Source organism: Globicephala melas, chromosome 7, assembly GCF_963455315.2.
Source record: "Globicephala melas chromosome 7, mGloMel1.2, whole genome shotgun sequence".
Classification (NCBI taxonomy): domain Eukaryota; kingdom Metazoa; phylum Chordata; class Mammalia; order Artiodactyla; family Delphinidae; genus Globicephala; species Globicephala melas.
In genome coordinates this window covers 114,408,731-114,424,687 of record NC_083320.1, presented here as the reverse complement: position 1 = coordinate 114,424,687, position 15,957 = coordinate 114,408,731, and the positions used below count along the sequence as shown (strand labels likewise).

General features: G+C 56.3%; 1 protein-coding gene across 1 annotated transcript; it reads right to left on the bottom strand.

The window, feature by feature from the left end:
• Positions 1–7,364: 7,364 nt before the first annotated feature.
• Positions 7,365–10,162, bottom strand: TMEM185B (transmembrane protein 185B). Its single transcript, XM_030849657.2, has one exon. It carries the CDS (start codon positions 9,728–9,730, stop codon positions 8,678–8,680), a length of 1,053 nt encoding a protein of 350 aa, XP_030705517.1. The 5' UTR covers positions 9,731–10,162; the 3' UTR covers positions 7,365–8,677.
• Positions 10,163–15,957: the final 5,795 nt, after the last annotated feature.

Genomic DNA, 15,957 nt, shown 5'->3' with positions numbered 1-15,957 from the left:
ATGCCAATAACGCTGACAATTTAGAAGAAATGGAGAAATTCCTTGAAAGACACAAACTACCAAAGCTCATTCAAGAAGAAATAGATAACCTAAGTAGTCATATCAGTATAGAAGAAATTATGGGAAAAAAACAAACTGAGAAAATGAGAGTCTACGGTAATAGTCTTAGGCTGGAGATGAAATAAGCCTTATAGAAGGCGTTGACTGTTGGTATTTCTAGTTTACAGATAAGGAAACTAAGGCTCATTAGTGCTAAGTAACTTTCTCTGAAATTTCACTTAGGAAAATATCTGAGATTCATATGTAACTCCATCAGTCAACTCTTAAACTCAGGCTTCATCCACTAAACCAGGAGTCTGCAGACTTTTTCTCAAAAGGACCAGATATAAATATTTTAAGCTTTGCTGCCCATATTGTCTCTGTTGCAGCTACTATCAGTGTCGGACAAAGGAGCTTCAGACGACATGTAAATGAGCAAACAAAAGAAAGTGTATCTGTAGTTAAGTATCTTCCCACAAAGGAAACTTCAGGCCCAGATGGTCTCACTAGAGAATTTTAACTAACATTTAAGGAGGACATAACGCTCATTCTACACAGTTTTGCAAGAAATGGAAGAGGGAGTACCCACCCCCCAACTTATTCTACAAGGCCAGCATTTCCCTGTTACTCAAACTAGACAGAGACCTAACAACAGAAAGAAAACTACAGACCAACATCTTTTACAATCACAGGTATGAGAAATCTTAACAAAATTTGAGCAAGTTGAATCCAGTAATACATTTAAAAGGATACAACATAATGACTAAGTAGGATTTATCCTGGAATGAAAAACCCATCAGTGTAGTTCACTGTTCACCCAGGTCAGGCCAGTGAGATGGGAGGAGAAACCTTCTGGGAAGGGTTTCCTAGTTCGCAGCCGAGAGCTGGCGATGAGATACTCCCTTGTTTCTCCAACCCCGGCATCTGGAGCGGCCGCGGCATCTTGAGTCTAGGCTGAGAATGAAGCCACTGCGAAGGCAGCAGCAGACAGAAGGATCCTTGCTAATGTCATCAAGCTGCTGAATCAGTGGGCTGAGAAGTCAGTCCTGTCCTGGGGTTTACAGTCATGTAAGATAATGCGTTTCGTATTGTTCTTTTTTGAAGGCAACACAAACACTGGAGACAAGTAATAAAGAGCTCGAAAATCCCAATCTTTACTTGAAGTTAACATAGAGAATTTTCAAAAAGACCTGAAAGGTGAGAAATCTAGGTATTCAGGCACATTGGGATTGGGCTGTGGCCAGCCTCACCAGAAAGGTTGAGAATATGGGTGGAAACACCTCCCATTTCGAGTAACTGTGACCAAAACAGCCGTCAAAAATCCATCAAGAGAAGGAAGAACTGCAGACACCACTAGAAGGTGCTCTGGAGGACAAGCCCGTCTTCAGGGAAGCAGAAGAAGCCAAAGGACGGAGAGGAAGAGAGCACACTCGGGGCCCGGAGAGAAAGGCAAAGGGGGGCAACTCGGGGCGCGATGTTACGACCGAGACCTCCTGGAAGGTGAACCCTTGTTCCAGTTCAACCCTTATTTGAAAACTGTTGCAAAAAGGAATAGGCGAGGGAAGGCACACCAAGTTACCTGAAGAAGATAGAATAACGGACCACTTGAAGATCATAGTAAACACCTCCAAGCTGAGAAATCCACGCCGTAGAATCGCAGGTGGGAAGGGGGAGGTAGAAACTTCAAGTCCTTCCTGAGCTCGCGGGGAAAGGGTGAATTTTCACCGAGTAGCCGTCTTTCCGAAGCAGCTGGGTCTCTGCCCTCCCAGGGCGCCTTCCGGGAGCTGGGAGTCGCAGCCGTCCTGACGGTGCGCGCGTGGCTCTTTCGGAAAGGGAGCTGCCCCGTGGGGCTGGAGGGGAGGAGGCCCGCAGGCTGAGGGGTGAGGTGGGGCTTGGCACTGTCCTGTGCCTCCCGTCTGGCCCACCGCGGGGCGTTGCGGCAGCCCCGATGCGGCTGGAGGCCTGTGAGAGGGCTCGTTGCTCAAGTCTGTCGGAGGCCCCCGGGGGGCGCGCGGGGGCACGGGCTGCGGGGGAGGCTGGAGGGCGGGCGGGCCCGACCGGTGCCGGTGCCAGTGCCGGTGCCGGTGCCGGGTGATGGGCGGCCGTCCAGCCCCTGAGCCGTGGGGGCAGCAGGGACGGGCTCACTGACCTGGGGGACTTCCTGCCTGGGCTGCTCTGTCTGGCAGGTGTGGCCCTTCTGTCCCCCTCCGGGTCCCAGGCCGTCGCTTTCCCACGCTCTGTGCGCCTTTGAGCTGAGCCCCTCCGGCGCATCCAAACTCAGCAGGATGGTCCCCTAGCCGGAAGAGGTGCCGGGGCCCCTGTGGGGGGCGGCACGCGGGGCCGCTCCGGGTCCCCGCGACCCTGCACCGAAGCCCGCGGGGCGCTGCTGGGGCAGCCGTGGGTAGGGGTGGCAGGGCTTGGCCATGGCCGGCAGGTGCGCGGCCCCGGGGAGGGGCTGCCATCAGACCCCAGCCCAGGCCGTAGCGCCCTCTGGCTGAGCAGCCTGTGTCCCTCCGGCAGAAGCTGCTCTGTCCACGGAGATGGAAGGTCCAGGCCGCACCAAGAGGGCCCTGGGCTTGGCCCCGCCTCTGGGGCGCGGAACAGACTTTTGGACCCTGGTTGGCCTCCTGGGGCTCGAGGCGGCGGCCTGCGGGTCTAGAGGCACGTCTGCACCAGGTCAGCGCTGCCCTGGGAGCCCGGGCTTAGCGCCCCGCGAGGCCCCTGGCCGTGCCTGGCACGGCCGCGTCACGGCTCTGGCCGGCCTTTGCCCGTCTCTAACTGTGGCCTCGGGAGCTTTGCCCTCCCCCCCACCCCCGGGCAGCCGAGCCTCACGTGTCTGTGAGGGGCTTTGGGTGCTTCTCACCACCCTTGCTTCCTGCGCCCCAACCTCCCTTCTCTCTGATTCTTCTTCTCCCTTCTCGTCCCCCACGGCCCGTCCAGGGGATGCCGGCTCAGGAGCTAGAGCCATGCCCTGTCTGTCCTTCAGCCGCAGCGGGCCAGGCCCGCCCTGGAGGGGTCAGGTTCCGGCCGCGGCGGGGTGAACGCTGTGAGATGGATGGGGAAGCCGGGGACCCTCAGCGTCTCCAGTGGGAAGGAGAGCTTTCCGGGGAAGACGGTGCTGGCTTTCAGCATCAGCTGCAGGCCTTCAGCAGGACCCCAAGCCGAGAGTGCTGAGGTGACGCCTGCAGGTGTGGCCGATGGGCTGGCAGCTGCCGGCCTTAGCAAAGGATGCGGCCCTCCGCTCCGTGCGCGCAGCTCTGAGAGGAGCGATGGGGTGGGGGCCGCAGCACCCCCTCTGGTGCCTCTCTGAGCTTCTGCAGACAAGCCAACATCGGTCACCTGCCCACAGCCCCTGGTCACACAGTGAGCCCTGCCTCTCAGTGCTCCGAGCCCTGCACCAGCCTGGGTATCCGGCTGAACTTACCTGGGTGGGATTTGAAGCAAGACCTCCCGACCCAGGACAGTTCCGCTGTTCCCGTCCCGGCAGTGATCCTCGAGTCTCGCCTGCAGGGGCCCTCAGGTGAAGGGTGACCTCTCTGTGAAGGGGCCCGTGTTGTTTGGGGCCGGCTGGGAGCTCCTCCCCTCCTGGGGAGCTGGGAGCAGCTGCTGCCATAGATCCCAGGGAGGGCAGGGCCCCGTCGCTGTGGGGCAGCCGTGCCTCTCACCTGGCGCCAACGGCCAAGCCAGGGAGAGGCGTCCCGAACGGGGGCGGGGAGGCTCCCCAGCAGGCCTGGGGGGAGGTGGCTCTTCCAGTTGAGAAAGTCTTCCCAAACTGGCAGAAATCCTGCCACTTACAACTTAGACTCACTAGCTCCTGGAGGTTGGGGCCACTCTCCACGACCTTCGTGTTGGGGTGGGATCGCCCCCTCCAGAAAGATCTGGTCAAGTCCTAACCCCCAATACCAGCCATTGTGACCTTGTTTGGAAGCGGAGTCCAAGTCTGGGAGGGTCCCAAGCACAGGAGCTTCTGTCCCCATGGAGCCCGGGAGCATCACCCTCCTGGTTCCTCCACCTGGATGCTCTGTGACCACATACCAGTGGGAGTTGAGGCAGGCTTCCTCACGTGGGCGTCATCCAACACTGACTCCATTTCCAGCCCCTCTCCTCTCTCTGGGGGACGGGGTGAAAATTCCAAGCGTCTAATCACACTTTGGTCTTTCTGGTGACCAGCCCCACCCAGGAGCCACCCAGCATCACCTCATGATAACAAAAGATGCTCCCAGTACTTTTATCACTTAGGAATTTACAAGGGGTTCAGGAGCTCTGTGTCAGGGACCAGGGACAGAGACCAGTGTATATGTTTTCTGTGATCTCACATCCGAGGTGCCCGCGGAGGACAGCAGGGTGGTGGAGGGTCGCAGGGGAGGGCGCACCCTATGAGCCGTGCCCGTCCGCCACAGCATGCAGAGTTGAACGCGTTTCACCCGGTGTTCATTCTCCTTCCTCTCTCTTCCCCCCACTACAGTACAGGGCAGCGGTTCTCAAAGTTTCTGGTCACGGGACCGCTTCAACGCTCTTAAACATTGGTGAGGACCCCAAGGCGCTTCTTTGTGAGTCGTAGCAGCATTTTCCGTGGTACACGGGAAAGCCGATGACTTTAAAAAATATCACTTCTTTTAAAAACAGTAAGTCCATTACACGATAACTTTTTTTTAATGAAAACTAACAAGAAGTGTGGTGAGTAGAGGAGTGGCGTTGTTCTTGCACATTTGCAAACCTTTAGCGCCCGGCCTGGTGGAAGGCAGCCGTGTCTGGGACCCGCGCCCGCGTCTCACCTGCTGCAGAGCGTCGTCTCGGCTGAAGAACGAGGAGGGTCTGCTTCCCCCAGAGGTGTCGTGGGGAGGGACGTGCTTGTGGACCCTGGGGTCCTCGGACTGCACTTGGAGGCCTGCTGTGGTGGTAACTTGAATCCACACGTTCTAGGATATACAGAGAACATGCAGAGGAGGGGAGTAGGCGGCCTGGATTAAGAGGAGGACGAGGGAGTCCATGGGGCAGCTCTGAGTCGTCGCCTCCTCCCTGGGGGAGGGCGGAGCCCCTGCTTGGCCGCGAGGCCAGCTGTGTCTGGCCAGACGGGAGCCGTGATTTTGAAGCGTGAGCTCATGAGGACGACATGCGTCGGCTCTTGTCATTGGCCTTGGTCACCCAGCAGCTGCACACCCTCCCTCCTGGGCAGGTCCTCTCCAAGCGCCAAGGGGACCAGCTCACTTCCCCTCAGCTCCGGGGTCTGCGAGGCAAATGCACGCCTGAGGTTTGCCCATCACACCCCCCTCCTGGTGCCTGAATCTTGACCTCATGGCAGAGACGCCTGAGGAATTCCTCATGGCAGCAGGGGCCACACTGGTGGCAGTGTCTCGTGGCCGGTGGTGGGGACCAGCTGGAGCATCGTCACCACGTGGCCCCTGAGGTGCGAACTTGCTGGGGTTTCTGGCAACACGACTTCCCTCGGCCCCCACGTGCCTGCTGAGCTTGGTGCCGGCCTTCCTGCCAGCGTGCGAGCTCCCCGGATGCCCCTGGCAGCGTCCTGTCCAGCTCAGGCCTGGCGGGAGGCTCTGCTTCATCCCTCACCAGCTGTGCCGCCAGGCCCGTCTAGTCTCTGCTTCTTCCTTGTTTCCCAGCACCTCCTACCCGGCTGGTCCCCCTGAGCCCAGGCTGGACCTTTCCAGAGCATCCCGCAGGGCCCCCAAGGAAACCCTCAGAGTCCAGCACTGTCATAAACCCATCCCGGGCAGCGCCCCCGTGACCCTCCACACTTTACAGAGGGCTGTGAACGCAGGCTCTTCCTCTTCTCACCTCAAATCCCCTCCCCACCCACCCCAGAGTCCCTTCTAATTGTTATTACAATATTAAACAGTGAACTTTAAAAATTACAGAATGTTTTTAAAATGGGGAAAATGTTTTACCACAAATTTTGTGATTTCTTTCCAGCCTTCAAAACTATCTTGCAACATCTGTGCAGACTGTGTCATTGTTCTTTGGGCTTGAATTGGCAGCCCCCTGAGGTTGGGCTTGGCCTTGTGCTTGGGCCAACAGAACAGTGCACTTGTCGTACAAGAGCAGGGGCTACAGGGGTGCTTGCAGGATTGGCTTGGCCTCTTGTGCTTCTGCCTTGAGAAAGGACATGCCCCTGGGACCCGGAACAGAATCAGGAGGGATGCGGGATGCTTCGTGGGACAGACCTGGACCACAGCCATGGCCCGGAGCGTAAGTGCCAGACGCCCCAGAGCGAGAATTTGTAATTGGTAGGCCGCTGAGATTTTTGAGGTTGTTTGGCAGTAAAAGCTAAGCATCTTAACAGGAGAAACAACTAAAGAGTTACAGAATTTGACCCATGCTAAATACTGTGGATAGTCGAGTTGCAGCAGCAATTAAGTAAATCCCCAGGCACAGCTGAGACTGTATTATTAACTTTTACAGATGCAACAACTTTCTACAAGCTGTGACTCCCACTGTTTCTACTTAGTGGACTTGAGGCAGGAAAGAGGCCTGATGGGATGAGCAAGCTTGTCACTGCATCCAAGCAGTGGCTCTCTAACACCGGGCCGCCTAGGGGTAGGAGGAGAGGAGGTGGGCTGCTTGAGTGTGGGGAGGGACCGACGGACCCACCCCCAGGTTAGGAGGGATTGTTTTAGGTGTCAGCAAGCCCCTGGCCTCAAACTGTAACTAGGAGGGGTGGTGATCCCACGGCTGCCCCCAAACCTGCCCTTCAGTTCCTTCAGCAGCCTCCTCCTTTGCTCCCATATCCTACCCAAGGGTAAGCCAAGGCCTATCATTGGGGGCGGAAACAAAGGCGGGCCTGAAGTTCCGGGCAGAGGTCACCCCGAGGCCGGTAGCACCCTCCCAGGCATTCAGCATGGCCTGCTCTGGGCCCGGCCCCTCCCCCAGGCCGGCTGCTATGACGAGCACCACCTTCCCGTCGATTTTAATTGCGTGCTTTGTGCGTGCGGGCCGGGGCCACATTCGAGTTGCTTTCCGATGGATCTGCACATCCATGTCTGGCTCAGAGTAGGTCCTCAACAAATATTTGCTGAGAAAGCAAATGAATGAATCCTTGCTCATGAAATGTCACACCCACTGCTGCTCAGGGCTGCTGGCTGGCAGAAGGTGACTGTGTGCACGTGGTGACCTCGGGGCAGTCCTACGTGACTAAACTGAGCTGCGGCACCCTCAGGCTTCCAGGGACCCAGGTTCCCACGGGTGGCTTTGCTGCTAGCGTGTCCTCTCACCAGGTAAATTGTTTACTTAATTCATACGGAGCGCAGCTGAGATCATTTTTACTAGGTTGCTAGTAAGAGAAACAGGTTCCCTCCAGCCTTCTCCCCAGTAATAACATCAATACTCCTTTTAATTTTAACCTTCTTTTGGAAGTATTTATTTGTTCTCAGTCAGAAGAACATTACTCTCCCAGGATCTGGTTTTTGCCCTTCTGATTCCCTGGTACCACCAGTACCTAAAGCAAAATTAAAAAAATAACCTGAACTATTACTTCCCTGTCGCTGCCAGATCAAAACGTTTGGACCTTAAAACGATCCTTGATCCTGCTGACCACTTCCGGTTAAGGCCACTCTCTCCAGCTTTCCAATGACACGTACCAACACCACTTTATATCATGGCCAACCAATATTCTAAGATTCTTAGAAATGGACAAACCACCTGCTTCTTCTGGTTGTTCCTGAAGAGAAGAATTCAAGGTGCTAAGTAAGTGTCACTTTAGGCTCTGGTACCACACTGGAGCATGTCACGTGTTCCCAAAGGATGGGGCTCCTTCCAAGAGAGACCTCCAAGCTGTGCAGACGGAATCATCTAACACCTGAATATGAAGATCCTTGGGACTTTCAACCCCCATATTCACGCCTAGAATTTTAATAAGACCCCATGCCAGGTACATATTCATATTTTAAGCAATCTTTAACAACATCTGCAGTAGACATGTATCTTCACATATAAACTTAAAAAAATACTTTAACATAATACACCGTACTGCACAGAACTAGAATTCAACATGTTACAGTGCTAAAATAGTCATATAAATATCATATATGGATGTATTCACTGCATTAGAAAAATTCACCTATTAGGCTATTAAAAACCAGTATCTGCAAAACCCAAAGAAAAACCATTCTAACAGTAGGAACACTAAAAATAACAACTATGAGGCTTATATGCAAGTGGTGGGAAAGAGGATTCTTTACATCTGCTACTGTCACAACAGGCACAATCTGAAATACAGTTTTACGTTAGCAGTGTATAAAAATACTTTTCAAAACAATACTTTTGATAGGTACAGTACCACTTTAAAAAAAACCCAGCTGTGTCGTCACTCCATTTGAGGACCTACCTAAACAATTCTATTTACTGCTCTCAGCGAGCTCACAAACACCAGCCTAGAGAACAAGCTCCTCACATATGGAGGCACACTGCACGCACACACGGCTGTACAGTCAAAAAACCTCCTACATCTCTGGTGAATACTGATGAGTCACTGACAGGCATCAATCTCAAACAAGGCATGAAATGATGTTTGGAGCCTGTTTTCAGTTCCAGGTTTGGCATGGATGAGCAAAAGAGGACAAGGGAAGGTGGATTCTGTGTGTATACGGTTTCTCTTCCACTAGCGGACACGCCCCAGAAGACGGGTTTAATCTGGCATATCAATACTTAGCTTGGGGGGTGGGGGAACATATTTTCCAGGGCTCTGGGTTATCACCACCCTGGCCTTCTTTCCAAACATCGGAGCGATTTTAGGCGCTTCTGGAGCCGCTGTTTCTTCAGCATCTTCACTATCTTCATGATGGAGATCATAGGAAATGTTCCCATATTCTCTTAAAAATGGGAAAACTTCGAGCAGAAACTGACAGAAATCTCTGCGAATACCAAACCACCAGTGGTTGCCCCCTTTCCGCCTAAACGTGGTGGCCGTCAACGTGATTAACGAAAGCCAAAGGGGGACGAATATGGAGATGAAGGAGAACGCGTTGTGGCCGTCCAGCCTGTGCACCAGCAGAACCTCGAAGGTGAGCAGGGGCACCACGATCGTTATCCAGCTGATGGCCATGGTCACATGTGTTCTGCGCTGCTCGGCAACCACATCCAGGGAGCGCAGAAACAGGAGGGACCAGACGATGTAATACAGGACCACCAGGCAGAGGAACGACATGAGGATCCAGAGGGGCACAAACACCACCAGCCACGGCCAGTGGATGATCCGGTCCAGCCTCAGGGCGATGAAGATGAACTGCAGGATGTTGACGGAGCACAGGATCTCCAGCTCCAGGGACCGGTCGTGTCGGAAGCCCCACACGCAGGCGGCCACGGACACGGGGGACACGAAGAAGAGCGGCATGAAGACCAGCAGCCAGAAGTGGGTCCCCCGCTCCACCCTGTCGCAAGCCAGGACCTCGAACATGAGCAGCAGCAGATGGATGCCCACGGCGATCAGCATGGCCTTGAACTCCACGCAGGCCTCCCCCTCCGCGCGGTAGCGCGGGTTCCGCGCCCAGACGCCCGCGCCCACCGAGGCGCCCGCGAGGACCAGGAGCTTCCACAGCCAGATGGGGGCGAACACGGCCCAGTAGCTCCACTGGATGACGCCGTCCAGGCGGAGGGGCAGCAGCACGGAGAAGAGCAGCAGGCAAGCGTAGATGAGGAACTTACTCGGGTTGAAGTCCTGGAACAGGCCCCTGGGGTTCATGGCGAGGCCGCTGCCCGCTCCCCGGCGGGCGCCGCGTCTGCGCCGTTCCCGGCCCGCCGCTTCCCCCGCCGGCCCGCGACGGCTCTCGGAGGGCAGCAGCCGGGAACCGGCCGGGAGCAGCTTCCGGCCCGCGGCGCCGAGGAGCCGGAACACGTGCGCGCGCGGTCACGTGGCTCGGCCGGAAGCGCGTTGGGCGGGGCGTGCGCGCCCGCCCTCCCCCGGCGACCGGCGGGGCTGGCCGGCGCGGAGTCGGCGAGCGGGGTCCTCTCTCCGCCCCGGTGCCCGCCTTCACCCCGTACCCATTTGCAAAGCAGCTACTGCGTGTGGCGCCGGGAGGGTCGGGGCGGGCGACTGGGGCCGGGTGCCCGGCGCGCTGCTGACGCCGCGGCCGGCCCGTTGGCAGCGAGCGGGCCGCGACCTCGGGCGGACGCTTCCTGGCGGCGCCGGGAGCAGGGAGGTGGGAGTGAGCTCATATCCTCCGTGCCGGGGCAGGGGCGGGGCCGGGGCGGGGCCGAGGAGCGGTGGGCGCGGCCTGCCGCGGGTGCCCCACCCTCGCCCGCTGCCGACCCAGGGGCTCCTGCCCCCGCCGGGGAGGCTTGGCGCCGAGCGCGCTGAGGCGGGGAACGGTGTGGGCGCGAGGCCGGTCGCGTGTGGGGGGTTGCGAGCGGGGGAGTGGGTGCCGTGACTGTGAAAGTGCTGGGCGGGCGTGCGCGCGCACGTTAGGTGGCGGGTCTGTGCCTGTGCCGGGGTCGGGGGGGCCCCGTGGGTGCGGTCTGCGCCGGGAGCGGGATGCGGGGCTGTGCCTGGAACGGACGGCTTCCGGGGCCGGGCCCCACCTGGCGGGGCACCGGCAGTCGTCGGGCTGCCACGGTCCAGTCTCGGGAGCTGGCTTCCCCCAGTCGGCATCCACATGGTGTTGGTGAGGCCGGGTGCGGACCCCTCCCAAAACTCTCCCAAAGCTTCACCACCCTCAGCTCAGCCGCGGCAGTCGGGCGTTCTCGGGAAGGGACTCCCGGCCGAGGGAGCCCTGCCAGGCCTCAGGGTTCAGCCCCGATCTCAGACACGTGTCTTCAGGGCCCCTAATTTGTGAGGAGCCCCTTGGGAGTCATTGTGGGGAGACCGTTAGCTGAGTGGGGTGCCAGCCTCTCACCCCCAACCCCTTCCTCCCATCCTGAGTCGCTCTAACATGTCTGTCTTGCACCTTGGATTTTCTTTTACTGTTCCCTTTCAGAAAGGGATTTGTCAGCTAAAACAAAATTTTAAATTCCAAACCCCTCTACCAACCCTCTACCAACTATGAAGTGGGCTAATAGAAGCACTTGGGACCGTTTTGAGGGTGAGATGAATGAATACATGGAAAACACTTTGCGTTTAAAGACATGTGAGATATCAATGTTACCACAGTGGGGGAAGTAAAGCCTCCAGAGGGGAGGGGCCGGCTGGCAACTCCGCAGGGAGATGGTGGCCCAGCCAGGTCCTCTGGACCCTGTTGAGACAGGCAGGAATCCTGTGGCCAGATGACCTCAGGGCCTTTGCTGCCGGCTTTGTGGCAAAGAGGGGAGTTTGGAGGGTGTTTGCTCCTCTCTGCGGCTCCTCAGGCGCCTGGTTCTCCTCGTCCAGGTAGGGGGATCTTGCCATGGCCCCTCGCCATCTGATGTGTCCTTGCTGCCCCCCTCCTGAGAGAGGTCAGAGCCCACTTCCGGGTTTGAGGTGGGGCCACAGGGAAAGGGCTGCTGTCTGCCGGCCCCTCAGCCAGCTCTCCTGGGCCCTCTCTTCTGTACATGGACGCTTCTCCTTGGCTGTTTTCCCTAATGTGACCAGTCTCTCAGGGACCTGCTCTTGTTCTTTTTTTTTTTGGCCGGGCCACGAGGCGTGCTGGACCCTAGTTCCCTGACCAGGGATCGAACCCAGGCCCCCTGCAGTGGAAGCGCAGAGTCCTAACTACTGGACTGCCAGGGAAGTGTCTGCCCTTGTCTTCATGTTGACCGTTAAAGCTAACAGATTGTTTGCTCTGTGCCAGGGGCTGGCGACCCAGCCACCCGTGAGGCTGGCACGCACCTCAGAGCGTAAAGGCTTTCATTTACAGAGCACGTGTGTGTGTGTGTGTGTGTGTGTGTGTGTCAGTGCCCGGGTCCCCCAGCGCAGGCCTGCCATGCTGAGTCAGTGGGGACGTGAGATGTGTCCCCATCCCACCACCTCACCGTGAGGCCACCTCACGGTGGACTCTCAGTTTCCAGTTGTGGCCGTCACAGCTTGCTGCAAACGTAGCAGCTGACAGCAGTGCCTGTGGGTCGGGAGTCTGGGCGTTGGGTGCTCAGCGTGTTCTCTGCTTGAGTCTCACGGGCCGGAATCGAGGACTGCGGTCCCTTCTGGAGGCTCTGGTGGGAATCGGCTTCCAGGTTCATTTAGCTTCTCTGAGTTCAGTTCCCTGGAATTGTGTGTGGGACTGAGGTTCCCATTTCCTTGCCAGCCGTCAACTGAGGATGGCTCTCAGCCACTCGCATCCCTGGTCGGTGACCCCTTCACAGCCACCGATGTTGGGCTGAGTCCTTCTCCCACTGTTGAATCTCTCCGGCTCAGCCTCCTGCGGCCTCTCTGCTGCCTGCCTTTTCTGTTTTTAAGGACTCGTGTGACTGCGTTGGGCCCAGCTAGATGGTCAGTCCCAGTGCCTCGACCCTGAGCAGCTGGGACTAGGGCAGGAGTCTGGGTGGGACCACAGCCCCCTGGCCCCAGGAGGCAGGATCCCCCCGCTGAATGTCCTCCAAGTAGGTGGCTGGGGCAGGGGGGTGACCTGGACAGAAAGCCCAGGGACATCTTCCCTTTCAGGCCCGTTTGGATTTGCTTACATCGGCTTCCTCACAAGGAGGCCACAGCCCACCTGGCCCTTCGTGTCACCCTCGGCGCCCCAGTGCCCCTTGTCCCCCATCCCCCAGGCTAGCGTGCAAATCCTGGTGCTGCTGTCCCTAAGCTCCGTGACCTTGGCAAGCAGCCCAGCCTCCGGCCCCCATCTGTGAGATGGAGATAACCTCACAAAATTGTGAGCGTAAAACGAAACAATGTGCTCACTGATCCTGCCCCGTGGGCGGCTGTCGTTTCTGTCTTGGCCGTAAAGGAGGCATCCCTCCTTCGGGAAGCCTGTCCTCCCTGCCGTGCGATCAGTCCCGGGGCTCACAGCACTCTCCTTGCTCGCCCGGCTGTCCCTGGCGCCCTCTGCATCTCCCAAGGGCAGGGCCCCATCTTTCATGTCCGTATCCGCAGTTTCTAGCACAGGCCTGTACACAGTAAACGTGTCCGGGAAAGCACAGGCGGGCAGGAAGGACGCAGCTGATGCGGCATCTTTTCCACGTGCTGAGAAGCGGGCCAGAACAGCTTGTGAGCCCAGAGGTGCTGGGTTTGCAGGGAGGAGTCTGGGCTCCCACGAGGACACCTTGGAGCAGCTCAGCCCCTCGTACCTGCGCCGGGCTCAGTATTTCAAAGCTCTGTGTCATCTGAAGCTCGTGTGGTGGCAGAGGTGCGACTCTCATTTCACAGGTGGGAAAACTAGACGCGACCACAGTCTTCTGCTGAACTTGCAGCTGCAGACTTTCTTCTGAGCCCTGCTGTTGGCTCCGCTGGTAGCCCGGCCTGTGCTGTAGCTCAGTCTGGTGAGAATGGCCCCGCTAAAGACCCAGACTCTGGTTGGGACCCCTGGAGACTTAGCCTCACGTTTTAGCAGCTTCTCCTCAACTAGTGTATTCATTTAACAGGTATGTATCGAGCATCTGCCCCGTGCCCTGGGCGCCGTCCTGACATGGGCTGCAGCATTGCTCAGCTCCGACCGCTTCTCCCATGCAGGCCCCTTCCCAGTTCAGGAGTCACCTCCTCCAAGAAGCCCTCCCTGACCAGCCCCTCCTTACGTACATCACCCTGTTCTGTTTCTCCTGTTTCCTATATGGTCACTAAATACATGCTCACTTTAGGAAAATCCAGAAAGTGAAGAGTTGTTTAAAGAGAGAGAAAACTCTGGTCTTACTACCTACAGAAAATCCATATTAACATTTTAGTGTAGTTCCTTCCAGCTGGTCACGTCTGCAAAGACGTGTCATTATCCACATGCCATTTTATTCTGCTTTTTGGTTTAACACGAATCCTGTGACTCACTTATTTACACGTCTCTGGATCATGCACCGAACAATTGATGGTGTCTTACAGGCGCCGTCAGCCTGTGTTGAAACTTAGCTCTTCCAAAGGGGTCCTGTTTGCTTCTGATGGTCACCTGGGGGCACTGCCAACTCCAGAAGACTTTGCATTAAATTTCAAATAAATTCGGTTACAGCATTTGCTCGAGGTGTTTTCAGACCACATGTGTAGCGCAAACTCAGACTCCAGCCTGCGTGAGTCCTGGCTTGTTCTGTGTGTTCCCTCCCCACACCCGGGGCCAAGGGCGACACACCACTTCTGTCTGACAGGGCTGTTTGTCATTCCCCTTCCGTGCAGGGAACAGCCCCTTGGGGTCCCAGCTTTACTTAGATGCCTCTTACTAGCTACCCCATGCTGGGAATTCTTTTTCCTTCCTGGTGCATGAGACAGCGGTGTGTCTTATAATCCACGGTGTCTCCAGTGTGATGAACTATGCCACAAAGAGGAGCGCGTCTCCGATGCCCGTAAACACACCTTTATGAGCACCTACGTGACGGCTGCACGTTGCCTCCCGGGGTCGCCTGCCGTCCTCTCCTAGTCCCTCGCTGTGTCTTGGGGTAATTTGTGTTCTTTTCTGCGGTCTTCCTTACTCGACACAGCTTCCTCTGCACTCACATGATTTCTTTCAGGTAATTCCTGGAAATCGAATTGCCAGCCTGAAGAAATGAATATTCCAAAGACCCTTGACACATAAAGCCTAGTGTTTTTGGAGGTTGATTTTTTTCTTCTTTCTTCTGTGTCATCTTTGCAGAAACAGAGTTGGTGCGAATCTGCCTGTACTGGCAGCAGCTGGCCGAGTGCTTTCGGGCTGGGAAACTCCACAGAGGTGAAGAATTAACGTTAACGAGGTAAAAAGGCCGAAATCAAAGGTAGACTCAGGTGTCGGGCTGCACAAGATTGAACGTCAGCTGAAAACTAGGACTGGCTTTGACGTGTGTGTGCGGTCAGTGGTTTACTGGGGTCGATCACAGTGACCTCCGAATGTTAGGAACCCATAAACTGAGCCCTGGGATAATTTAATTTAATTTAATCCGAATAGAGTTAAACCTTATTTATTTATTTTTGGCTGTGTTGGGTCTTCGTCGCTGCTTGTGGGCTTTCTCTAGTTGCAGCGAGCGGGGGCTACTCTTCGGTGCGGTGCGCGGGCTTCTCACTGCGGTGGCTTCTCTTGTTGCGGATCACGGGCTGTAGGTGTGCGGGCTCCAGTAGTTGTAGCACACAGGCTCAGTAGCTGTGGCACACGGGCTTCGTTGCTCCGCGGCATGTGGGATCTTCCTGGACCAGGGCTTGAACCCGTGTTCCCTGCGCCACCAGGGAAGTCCCAGGAGTTAAACTTTATTAGTTCAAACTCTTTTTTGTGGTTGTGGTTAGAAGCTTCCTGAATGAGGGAATGTTGTTCAACAAATGGTAGGCCGCTCAAGCATCCACCGTTTGTACTTAATTTGGCACCACCAGAACTTCCCTGGTGCCCAGTGGTTAAGACTGTCCTCCCAGTGCAGGGGGCCCGGGGTTGATCCCTGGTCCAGGAACTAGATCCCACATGCCACAACTAAGGAGCCTGCTTGCTGCAACTAAGACCCGGTGCAACCAGAATAAAAATAAATAAATATTTAAGTAAATAAATTGGCACACCTCGGTATCTTCAACAGTTTGCACGTGTCATCCGAGCCTTCTCCAGTCTCATGTACGCTATTAATTTACTCGGCCAAAGAGTCCTCTGTGACGCTGAGATAACCCTCACTCCTGCTGTCGCCTGGATTTGCTGTAAATTGCGGGCTGGTGTGTCGTGGATGGATGCTGTCTTTACCGGGGCAGAAACAAGACTGTCCAATTTGGGTCACAATTTCACCCTGGGTGCCTCTCATTCTTTCACTGACTGGTGTGAAGTAGCAAACAATAATAAACAAACCAGTAAACACAAGAAATGCCTCTGCCTGTCCTTCAGAGCCAGGCCCTGCAGTCACCCCAGGAACCGTAGGGGGCTCCTGCCTTCAGAAGGCTGTCAGTCTGGCATGTGGGGCACAGGGGGACACGGGGTCACAGGGCGT